This window comes from Sebastes umbrosus, chromosome 15 (assembly GCF_015220745.1).
Source record: "Sebastes umbrosus isolate fSebUmb1 chromosome 15, fSebUmb1.pri, whole genome shotgun sequence".
NCBI classification, from domain to species: Eukaryota; Metazoa; Chordata; class Actinopteri; order Perciformes; family Sebastidae; genus Sebastes; species Sebastes umbrosus.
Genome location: NC_051283.1, coordinates 29,414,778 through 29,427,756, shown reverse-complemented (window position 1 = coordinate 29,427,756; position 12,979 = coordinate 29,414,778). Strand labels below are relative to the sequence as shown.

Here is a 12,979-nt window from a genome sequence, read left to right as displayed (position 1 = left end):
ATTTCTTCAGTCAATTAGTCGACTAAGATTTTTTAGTCCATCAGTCGACTAATCGGTGGTTTTGGTCTTAGTCTACTAAGATTTCTTAAGTCCATTAGTCGAGTAATCGGTGGTTTTGGTCTTAGTCTACTAAGATTTCTTAAGTCCATTAGTCAAGCAATCGGTTGTTTTGCTCTTAGTCTACTAAGATTGCAGATTCACGCGGGAATTTAGACCTGAAAAAGTTTCCCGTTAACTAAAAAAGATTTGAATCAGGAGGAACAGAACGGACTGCAGAGACGTTAGGAATGCGTGCAAGTGCACAGATTGGGTTGAAAATCAAATATACCATTAATCCCATCCTGCCATTAGTTTCTAAAGTCCTGTCCCGGTTGTCAGTGATAACTCCTCTGGGTTTAATATCTCCCACAGACTAATTCAACTGTACACTCTGTAACAGCAAAGGGACATTTCTCACTGCGCTGAGTGTTGAAATTCTATTAAGTGTTATCAAATGTTATCCTTCTCTGACTCTTCCTCATTATCTTTCTCTTGCCAACTCGGTTTCTGTCCCTCCAGCTTTCTCACCATACGTTTCTCTCTCTGCTGTGTGATGACAGTTTCCTTTCATCACTCTGACATGCCGACAATTACATCTGTGGAAAGTATTTAATTAATAGATATTCAATTTGATTTACTTTATAACAATGTTGTATTTTATTATGCAAAGATTGTTTTGTTTCGCTTTTTTCACCCTCATTCCCTCTCATTCCCTGTCCTTAAACCTTCTTCTGTTTTGCTTTTTCATTTACTTTGTCTCTTTTTCTGTCTTCCCCTCTCCACCTCCTGTCTTGCTCTCGTCTCTTTTTATCCGGATTTTTCGCTCTTTCTGTAATCTTCCCGCAATGTTTCTTGCTCTCATTTCTATTTTTTCACATCCCTGTCCCTGGTTCTAGTCCAGATGGAGGTCCTTGTTGCATGTCACTCGTCTCTTTATTACCATAGTGCTATACATGTGCATTAAATGGTTTAGAACATTATGATAGACGTATATGATGGTCATCTCCATGCTCTATTATGTCTCATAAGTTACTGCAGCAATTTTTGGGTTGATACCATTTGTTACACAGATTTGGTGCTACATTTAACCATTTGTTACCACTGGAAAATTGATAAAAATGATCAATAATCCCTCCAAAATACCACATAAAGACACCAAGACCTTGAGGAACACCTTAGAAAAAGCCATGCTGTGATTTAGGATCAAAAACTTTTGACATTTGGAGATTTCTGCAAGAATTGCATTTTTTTGCCGATTGGATGGCGAGCACTTCTGTTGTGTAAACTGCTCAGAAACCACCTTATTGTCAATCTAGCTAGCAAAGTCATCCATCCTCTGAATGCTCTAGGTCTCTAGTTTGTGGCTGTAAAGTTTCATGAGGCTGTGATTATCCTAGAGGTCACCACAGGTAATTTTATACAGTGAGGTCAAGTTTGAAATGTCTCCTATGGGGAATAACATCATCACACATGAATACAGTTGGGCTCATTGGATCCACAAGAGTCTCAGCTTTACAGTGACACCCAATTTATGTAATTAAAGACTATTTAGGGACCCCAGTATGCAGAAATATACAAATACACTATTTTAGAATAGGTGAAAATAACACATTTGTACTGCATTCAAATAACTGCATGTGATTATCATAAAGTCTGTAAAGGAGCGACTCGTGCTACTGCTACAGCCTCTGAAAGACAACCATGTTTGTTCTTTTTTCCCCTCAGTTCCTCTGTCGGCTCCTAAGAACCTGCGGGTATCAGAGGAATGGTACAACCGCTTCAGGATCAGCTGGGACGTTCCACCTTCTCCCACCATGGGCTACCGGGTCGTCTACCAGCCTGTCTCTGGTAATCAACACACATACATACATACAACATACAAGCTGCGTCAGTCACATTAGACCCCAGTTTACTGATTGATTTCAAATATTACTGATTCCACACAATATATAAACACTATTCATCTCAAAGTCCTCTTAAACACAACTAGAGGATGCACTGTTTATTATACACAACAATGTATTTATGTTAGATTGAACATTTTAAGTGTTTTTGGGACACACCAATAATCATCATCTTCATCATACATCAGAGCTGTTAAGATGACTCATAAGTAGCGACAGTTCATGCCAACCTCATTTTATTATCTAATTATGGATCAAGGAATCCCTGCTTGTCTGTCTCTATATACGTACAGTATGTGTGTTTGTGTGTCCTTCGCATATCTCAAGAACCGCTCATCCGATATACTTCACACTTGGCGGGTGTATTGCTGGGGACCATAGGGAGTGCAGTGTCGAATTTGGTGCAATTTGGACACACGACGCATTTAATATTAGTAGGGCTGTCAAAGTTAACGCAGATTCGTTTTACCACCACTAATTTCTTTAACGCGTTAACGCAAGTTGCAATTTTTAGGTTGTAGTGGGCTCAGTTTCAAAGCTAGAGTGAAGATACTGGTATCATATGAAACTATAAAACCTAAGGAATCCATTGGTACCAACCATGTAATACTAGCTTGTCGTGAAGGAGGTTAAATAACTCTGCAAACGTTACGCTACATTTTGGCGAGGAAATACTGTCATGGCCATTTTCAAAGGCGTTGACCATCCTCTTTTCCTTCAGTAGTTGTTCCTTACGAAATTCTAATAGATTATGTGTATTATTACTAGAGCTGTCAAACTTAACGTGATGATAACGTGTTAATGCAAATTTGTTTTAAAGTCACTTATTTTATTTCACGCTTTAATACAACTTATGATTTTTATGTTGTAGCGGGCTCAGTTTTGGCAACGAAAAACTGGCATGATTTATGATAATCACATGCAGTTTGGGTCAAGTCAGCACAAAGCAAAATTCCTACCCGAGGGGATACAGGAATTACACTTTAATGGTTTCCGTTATTCTATTTTCTCTGATTCTAAATACTAATGAATCTAAACATAAACCTAATAGAAAGCTTTTCTCATTAAATATATCTTGGAAACAAATAAAATAATACAGGGACACATTTTCCCTGCAGATTCTTTCATATTCTTCCTCCACTCGTACTGGTAGTTATCTTCCATCCCCTCCTCCTCACTGGAATTGAAGCTAATGATCATCTCTGAACTCACTAACCCCCCCTCCTCTCTCTGCAGCTCCTGGATCAGCTCTGGAGACCTTCGTGGGAGAGGACGTGAACACCATGCTGATCGTCAACCTGCTGAGCGGGACGGACTACAGTGTCAAGGTCATCGCCTCCTACACCACTGGATCCAGCGAGGCGCTTTCAGGGAAGGCCAAGACCTGTAAGTAATAAATATACTGACTCACTGCTCTTCTCCTCAGCTTCCATGATTTTTTCGCCAAATTATTCACCAACCATTAATTATTTTAGTTGTTGTGAATGAAACCATTTTCATCCTTTATGTGACAAAAATAAAAAATCAAATCACTCATTTTCCTTCAGAGCCAATGAGGACGAAATCTGCCAAAATAAATGACTCGATAAATAAAAAAATGTCATTAAATGTAGCAAAATAATATTAAAGATGTTTTTTGTTTTCTGTTTTAATTTGCTTCTTTATTTATTTATCTTTGTATTAATTCCCTTATTTATTTACTCTTCTGTTTAATTTCCCCTTTTATTTATTTATGTATTTATTTTCATTAATTTTTAAATTTAGTCTTTTTTTATTTATTTTTCATTTATTCATTTATTTAGCATGTATTATAAATGTATTGAGTGACAGCCCCCTCATTTGCATACTGAGATAGAAATGCCTAAAGAAATGTAAAAAGAAATGTGTAAAGAAATGTATAAAAAAAGAACACATAAATAAATAAGAGAACATAAATACATACATCTAATACATACAGTATAAGATCAATAAAAATCAGATGCAAAAATAAATAAATAAATTTGGATATTAATAAAATAATACATAAATAAACAAAAGGGAAAATTAAACAACAGTAAATAAATAAGGGTTGAATTGCAAAGGGAAAACCATGCATAAATAAATAGAAGACAAATTAAAGGTAAGTGCAAAAATAAAAAAAATAAATGCAAAAATGAGTGAATAAATAAAAAATAAATGCAAAAATAATAAAAAATAAATAAAATGAAAAATTAAACAGAAGAGTAAATAAATAAGGGAATTCATACAAAGATAAATAAATAAAAGAATAAAATAAAAACAGAAATATCAATGTATGTCATCAATTCATGGCTACATTTATTTTTAATATTATTTTTACTACATTTAATGACATATTTATTTATTTATCGAGTCTTTATTTATTTATTTATTAATTTTTATTTCTTTTTGGCAGGTTCCATCCTCCATACAGATCACTCACACAAAGCAGCGTACCTGCACATTTCAACACTAAACTGAACAAAAAATACCTTTTTGTATTTGACAGATTACACAGAACATATAACACATAACACATATATAACACATGCATTCGATAGTATCAAAAGTGCCGAAGCTTTAAAAAAACTGATCTACCATCAGATTTTCAACCACAGATGAAACAACAGGGAAGAAAATTAACTGGTCCTCAAATCCCAAATCTCATTTGCAGTAATATTTAATCTTATGAAACTATCCCCTGTTTAATACTTGATATTGTTTCCACAAAGTTTATTTTAATGTAATTTAGATAAACTACAAATATCATCAATCATCACACCGACAATCAAATCAACTCTTCATCTCTTCTTTTGTTTTGTTGCCCAGCTGCTGAATGTCGGTTTTAGCCTTTATTTCTATACAGACTATTTCTTTCACTGGACCTCTGTGACAGTTCCAGCTGCTGTCGGAGAGACATTTTCAGATGCAACTGCAAAGTGTCTTTTTTTTTCCCACCAATTAGAGCCGCCAGTCAAACACTTGAGACATTAATTCTTTCATATCTGATGCTCTTAGCAGCAGCTTCCCAACTAATTACAGGATACGGTCATGAAAATGTGATTATGACCGTCTTCGATGTAGCCAGAACTACTGATTTAACAGACTTCAGTGGAGGAGTTTCCAGCTGCTGCCTCGTTAGTGCCACAGTCCAACTTTTCTTTTTGCTATTAAGAACAGATAGTTGTGTTTCCATGAAGATGGTATTGATTAGATTATGTTTTCATTGGCGTAGTTACGGCTCCATTTCCGTAAACTGTACGTTTACCATCCTCTGTCCTTCAGGGGTTGGTCCTTAATTTGTTTTAAAGCCACTAATTTCTTTCACGCATTAATACAACTTGTTGTAGCGGGCTCAGTGTTAAAGCTAGCGTGAAGATACTGGTATCATATGAAACTAGAAAAACCTAATGAATCCATTGGTACCAACCATGTCATTCTAGCTTGGACAACAAGGAGGTAAAATTACGCTCCAAACTTATGCTACATTTTGGCGAGAAAAAACGGTCATTGCCATTTTCAAAGGGGTCCTTTGACCTCTGACCTCCAGATATGTGAATGAAATCGGGTTCTATGGGTACCCACGAGTCTCCCCTGATAAATGTCTGAAAAAAAGTCTAAAAGTTGTCCAAAAAAAGTTTTTAAAAAGTCCAAAGGTCCATAGGAAAGGCAGAAGAAAAGTCTGATACTGGTATCATATGAAGTAAGTAAACCTAATGAATCCATTGGTGAAAAAGGTTAAATTACGCTCCAAACTTGCGCTACATTTTGGCGAGGAAAAACTGTCATGGCCATTTTCAAAGGGGTCCCTTGACCCCTGACCTCCAGATATGTGAATGAAAATGTGTTCTATGGGTACCCACGAGTCTCCCCTTTACAGACATGCCCACTTTATGATAATCACATGCAGTTTGGAGCATGTCATAGTCAAGTCAGCACACTGACACACTGACGGCTGTTGTTGCCTGTTGGGCTGCAGTTTGCCATGTTATGATTTCAGCATATTTTTTATGCTAAATGCAGTACCTGTCATTGTTTTGTGTTGTTAATTGATTTAATATAATAAATATACACATACATTTGCACAAAGCAGCATATTTGCCCACTCCCATGTAAATGAGAGTATTGAATACTTGACAAATCTCCGTTTTAAGGTACATTTTGAACAGATACAAATTTGATTAATTTGCAATTAATCGTGATTAACTATGGACAATCATGCAACTAATCACGATTAAATATTCTAATCGATTAACAGCCCTATTTATATGGAAATAAGCCCTCTACAACGGTCGCTTTGGCAAAGGTCCACATAAAAATGTCCGCTGCTCTGACCATCCTGCTACGTTGATTTGAATAGGAATGTCTACTCCTTTTTTATTTCCATGAGTAAAACTGTTTTTCTAAGACACAATAAAATCTAAATATAGGATGAGTTAATTTCACTTTAACCAAAATAAATCAGCTCGCCACACACGACTTTAAACATCCCTCCTCTGGCAGAAAAACGACATCTTTGTCCACATCCCGATGAGCTCTCATGAGACGGACTAATTCTGCTCTCAGATCATGTTGTTGTCGGTAACTTTAATTGTTTGGTTGGCATTTTCTAAAGCTGATCATTAATATACCTCGTTATCGCTCGTCTCCGTCCAACAATCTCCTTTAATCTAATGTGGGAAGCAGCCGAACACGTGCACACGTCAGAATCTTGATATCCACTTTTTAAACGGCAGCTTCACCTAATTACACCGCAGCCCTGCAATGAACTGTAGATGCAATCGATTTAAGTTATCTCACCGGCGATGTGGACACTTCCCGAGGCTCTCTGAGTGTCTGGCCCCGCTGGATCAATCAGTGCTCCTCAAGTACAATCATTTGAGTGGGAGCCTGGATTTCCCTCTCGCCGCATGATAATTAACCACTTCACCGCGGGCTGGCCTAGTGGTGAAATAGCTGTTCTTGAAACTGAAAGGTCTCCGGTTTGATCTCCATGACAGCCAAAGCGAACGACTAAAACCATGTGTCCTTTTTAGAAGTGTCCTTGAGCGGGACACCCCTCCACCCTTTCATCCACTCCGGTTAAGAGCTCTCGATGCAATCGTCTGCTTAATGCCCGAACATGTCGAGTTTCCTTCGCCTGCATGACAATTAAGCACTTCTTGGTTGATTTCAAGGACAAGTTTGGGGGGTTGGGCAAAGAAAAAGAGAGGAGCAAGGAAGGAGACTGAACTTGAAGATGCTGAGGAGGAGAGGAAGAAGAAAGATGATGAGAGATGGGTGGAGTTGAAAAGAGAAGTATGATGATATGAGGCCAGCGGGATCCCAGGAGGTGAATGGAGCGTCTGTCATGTTGCTCAGCAGCATGTTAATGAAGCCGCTGGACCGGTAGAGACGATTGGACGGACGCTTCAGTGTCTCACAGCAGCTCAACGTCACAGTTGTTCAGGACAAAAAGGACTCCAGTTGTTCCTGTAACATTCGGCTATTATATTATTTATTTATTATTGGCATTTTAGCAACACTACACATCATATCTGCTAGGATTGAAAAGGTTAGGTCCAGAATGTTTAATGTTGTGCTCAGAGCCATTCAGGCAGTCCCAGCTGTAAAAAAGTCAGAAAATGTAAAAAAAAAAGTCAGAAAAATGTCTTGAAAAAAATGTCTGTAAAATGTCTGGAAAAAAATCTGTAAAATGTCAAAAAGAGTAAAAAGAAAAAGTCAGAAAAATTTCTCAAAAAAAACTCAGAAAAATGTCTAAGAAAAAGTTTTTTAAAAAAAACTCCGAAAAATGTCTGAAAAAAGTTTAAAAAAAAAAAAATCCGAAAAATGTCTGAAAAAAGTTTAAAAAGTTAAAAAAAAAAAAAATCCGAAAAATGTCTGAAAAAAACAGAAAAAAGTCATGAAAAAAGTAAAAAAAGAAAATTAAAAGAAAAACTCAGAAAAATGTCAAAAAAAAGTAAAAAAAAAAAAGAAAACTCAGAAAAATGTCAAAAAAAGTTTAAAAAAAAAAAAAAAATCAGAAAAAATCTGAAAAAAATTCTGAAAAATGTCTGAAAACTCAGAAAAAAGTCTGAAAAAAACTCAGGAAATATCTGAAAAAAACTCCTGTACATTGCAATAGATCCAATAACGCTTGCGGTGATTAGCTGCGAGCAAAACAGTCATCTTTTTCTAGGTCTGGGCAGAAAAAGGGCTGGAGAAGATTCCATTCTACTTGGTACTGGGTTGTTTTGGTCGATACCTTGAAGTTATCAAGTACTGATATCCAGCCCTAATGATAATAATAAGTATGTTTTTCTTAGTGTATAATCACCTGAAACTAAGAATCATTCTGTTTTCGTTAGCTTAGAATAAAAAATGGGTTTTATTTCTATTTAAAAAAAAAGCAAAACGAGGATGGGGACGGTAATAATAATTATTAAAAAGTAATATTATCGGTGTCTCCAGAACACTGTGTAACACCAGTAACACCGACTACTGCAGGAAGCCTAGTAGTTACAGTGTAATCCCATTACTGTAACTATTCCTGTGTATATTGTATCTCCCACCGTGCTGCTCAGATGCTGAATTAAGAATCCCGTCGTGTCCTGTAATTAAATCACATGCAGAGATTTTTACATAAACACCACGCAGGGATACATTATGCATTCGTACACGGACTCCAAAATAATGCAGATTGGATATTTGGCTCAACTGGAGAACGCTCTGTTTGGGGAATGTAATGAATGTAAAATATACTGTCCATCACCAACTCACAGAAACATGCGTGCGTACGTCTCTCAAAACAAGTGAGGCTTTCAAAAGTCGGACAATAAAAGTGCACACATACCATCTGCATAAATAGAGAGAGTGTGGGTTTGTTTGACAGTGAAGTTACATTTCTTTCTCTGTCTGTAAATAACACGTCGGTGACCTCGAAGCCAACTGGCCGCACTCTTTAAAATCTGTCGTCTGGAAACATGACGGCGTGTGGTTTCCCAGATGTGAGCTCAGTTATATACAGTTTTGTTATTTTTTAAAAGCAGCTTACAAGAACTTTTTTTAGAGTTCAGAAGAAGTCTATTCTTTGTTTTTTACACTTCAGCGCTATTTTTGTCAGAGTCAAATGTGGGCAAAGATGGTGCCTGTGATCCATTTATAACTGCATGGCACTTACACTGAGGGAGTCAGGGTGGAAATAAAATGGTCGTGTCCAGAAGGGAGCCCGCAAACCGCAAAATCTGATCTGACATCTGCAAAAACTTGCAAAAACTCTCGCGAGACTCGCTCCCCGACGACCTGTCCTAACCTTAACTATTCAAGGTCAATGCCTAACCTTAACAATCAATACGCAGTAGTATTTATCATGCATAATCTGGTTTCTCTGTGTTCATTTAAACACGGTATCCTGAATATGATCATAACCGGGATTGGGCTCATAAACGGTTGAATCATGTCCATGTAAACACACATAGTTTTTGTGAATGCCGTGAAAGCTGCTGTCACATGCAGATACTGAAAAGGTGAGCTCCACTCCATAACTGACGTCTCTCTCTCTCTCCTTCCTGCAGTGTATCTGGGGGTGGTCAACATGAACACGTACCAGGTGAGGATGACCAGCTTTTGCGCCCAGTGGCAGCCTCAACGACACGCCAGCACCTACAGAGTGATGATCGAGTCTCTACTCAGTGAGTATAAGAACATCCAGCAGCGCGGTCTGTCACTACTTAAAGGACGGGTCCATTATATTTGTTTTTCTTGAGGTTTTTATATCATTCTGTAGCTTCTTAGTGGTCCTTATTTATTCAAATCTCATCATACATGGATGCCACGTTAGTTCAGATCAGAAAGTCATACAATAACACAAACTAACTAACCGATGGATGCAGCGGTAGACCAGCAGCTCCTCTGTTCTGAGAGGTAAAATTACTGTTTTTGTGAATGGAGTCTGGTGGCTTTGAAGAGAGCGATATAACGGCTTCAGTCCCCCGTCAGAAAGGCGGTCTGATGGCGAGGTACACAGTACTATGCTGTACTTTGTTATTGCCATCTATAGTGGTTATTTGCATAAAAACACAATTCAAATGATTAGAAAAATAAATTACTTTAAAACATTGTTTTGGCATCAGTAGTTTTGATTATGTATTATTATAAGCTGCTTAGAGCTAGTGTTAGGAAGTTAAACAGGTCATAATTCTCTCTCTATTATCTATTTTATATTGATGTGAAAACATCTCCTTCAAAACAACTGGATTTATTCAAGTTTCTCAGCAAAAACTTAATTTTATGAGAGAACACATCATGATAGAATTTACCTTCGCCCATTCACCTTCATGAATTTTTACTGAACAGAGCTTGAATGCACCATAATGTCACTCAGTGGAAAATGTCCGTTAACGTTAGTATCTCCATTATTTAACCAATCGGGACTGTGCTGCCCACCGGCTGCTAAAAGCTAACGTTACTAACTCTCCTCCTGCTGATTTAAACACGCCACTGCCAACAATTTACCCGTATTTGGCGGGTGCTAATTTCAGACCGTGAAACGAGGAGTTTCGCAAACACATTGGAGATCACGTAGGTTCCCATAGGAATGAATGAACTTCTGTTTGACTCGCATACGTACTCAGAGCTATGTGGAAACAAGGCATATGAACTGATTGAGAATAGATTTAGGATCAAATCGTGACCCTGATAATCAAACTTGAATTGTGAGACACCCGAAGATTCACACCCCTACTTTTAATGCCTCTAAACTTGGTGCTACGCTATGCTAAACTAGACCTGCGTCTGCAGTGGACACACAGAGATAAAGCTAACATTTGTACTTCCCAAGATGTTGGAGGTTTCCTTTAAGAAAAGCCGTCTTACTGTCAACGTGTTACTGTTGTTTTCATTGTTTTTTTCATGGTCTATAGCTGCATAACTGTTTTTTTCCCTGAGATAATAAAGATCACCTTTATTTCGGGGGGGAGTTGTAAGCAAATGCAAATTGCATTCATGCACACAAATATTCCCTCCTCTCCTGCCACATTACCGCCTCTGTGGAGTAGCTGGTGGATTTTAAACCGAGGCTGACAAGGTCATTAAACGTGACTGTGCACCGATAGACGGTGATGATGCATAATACTGTATACGCAGCTGTGATTCTCCCCCGTCAGATGTTCCCATCGGACTCCTACGCTGCATATCTGCGCTGGTAGAAGTTTGGGTTTCTCATGCATGCTTTCATCAGTGGGAGTTTCAGTATGCAGCGCAGAGAGACCGTCCACTTCTGTGAATCCCTAAGCAGCCGGAGATGACAAAGATATTGTTGTATCGCATCAGAGACGCGCTGACAGTCTTAAAGGTTTAGCTGTACAATCAGACACTGAGCCGCTCTGTGGACGAGGAAGGCTTACGGATCGCAGCCGGGCTGACATTTACATTTGCTGCGTGAGGTAAAATACAGGGAAAAAAGACAAAAGGTCGGCATTATAGCTGCCAAGTGTGTTGGGATGAGATTTTCTTGTTACAGCGATGACGGTAATCACGCCTCGTTGTCTATTCTGAGAGCCTTTAAAGAGAAAGAAATGGAGAATTAGTTTCTCTGATGAACTCGTGGTTGCACCTGCAGCCTGTTCTCTGATTGTGAGATGACAACAAAAACAAAACAAGTGTTTCTATTTGAAGTTCAGTGCGTGGGAGGATTGTGATAATGAAGTGAATTGAGGGCTGCTGTCTCTCTGCATGAGACACTGCTGACGTAAATGACAATCAGAGTTTCTGAACGTTACTTTTGAAATGTTTTCTACCCTGACCTCTGACCTCTGACCTCTCTGGTGAAGACAGTTGCTGTATTTTTATCTGCGAAGGAAAGAAAAGAAAGTCACATGTGGAATCTCGTAAGATGCATTTATAATTTATTTCTGTTGTTTCTCTTGCTGATAGAAACAAGTGTCTCTTAACTCGACTCAGGTGATCTGATCATCGGAACGATCATACAAACAATCTGTCTACATAATAAAGCTATTATGTAATACATAAATATACAGATTTATTATCTCACTCATTTTTGGTAACTTAGTCAAAAGAGGACCTACACAAGCACAGGACATGCTAGAACCTACACTAGTCGTGTTTCTATTCAGTTGTCAAGCAAATTTTAAGCAAACTGCTGAAGAAATGTTAATGAGGTGCGTTTCCGTCCAGCTTTGTCTCCTAAAAATTACGTTCCAAAACAAAACGGATCAGAAATGTCTTGTTAACAGCGACACCTGAGGCTGTTAAGTCAACGAAAGTCAGCGTCCTGTTGCTCGCACTCACGCTTATTCTACATAGACATAAACGAGCATCGCTCAACACAGTGAGGCGACACACGTCAGCTAACAGCACAATATCACTCTATATTTCAGCTGCTTGGCAGTAATGTTAGCTGACCAGACGAAGGTCTCTCCATGAATCAATGCTGATCCTAGTGTTGGCTTTTCCTGCCTCAGCCTCCCGACCGCGGCCGGAGGGAACAAGGGAGACACCGGAGTTTTGGTCGGAGAAGATAACGTTTCTCTTTGCGGAGCCCCGTCACTTCACAAGACATGGGAAACCTCTGTTGGTCTGGAGGAGCTGCAGCAGTTATTTCTGCACAAACGTCCACTCGATATTCTCAGAGCTAAACTAACTCTTCTGCAGTGTGGAGTGAGCGTGCATGCACGTGAGAGTGGAGCGAAAGAGTGAGAACGAGCGCGGTGTGTGAGTGAAGGCAGGCAGAGGAGCAGAGACTCCGGTCCTGGAGACCAAAGCTACGGTCTCCCCCGCGTCCTCCGATTGCGGCCAACACTGTTTAACAGACGGGCTTCACTAGATAGAACTTTGCGGTTTTGGTGCTTTCGTGTAGTTTGTGTTGGAGTCTGAGTCTCAACAGCGTAGCCACACGCGAGCGCGCATGGGACACCGACCCGCAATGATTTATACGTGTAAGAAGTTACAAACAGTTCCTTTAAAATAGAATACTGTGGAGAGGTTTCACCTGTATAAATTGTATTATTATTAATTATTTAATATTATATATATTCAGTTAT

At 38.6% G+C, this 12,979-nt stretch overlaps 1 protein-coding gene across 9 annotated transcripts in view; it reads left to right on the top strand.

Annotated features, from left to right (window-relative positions):
* The window catches only part of LOC119502886 (collagen alpha-1(XIV) chain-like), a 209,276-nt gene that overhangs the window by 100,159 nt on the left and 96,138 nt on the right, over positions 1–12,979 (top strand). For all 9 annotated transcript variants that reach the window (XM_037794158.1, XM_037794155.1, XM_037794154.1 and 6 more), the window contains 3 exons: positions 1,765–1,887; positions 3,180–3,329; positions 9,494–9,610. In XM_037794158.1, the coding sequence (XP_037650086.1) occupies positions 1,765–1,887; positions 3,180–3,329; positions 9,494–9,610 (390 nt within the window). The remainder of the gene's footprint in view (positions 1–1,764; positions 1,888–3,179; positions 3,330–9,493; positions 9,611–12,979) is intronic.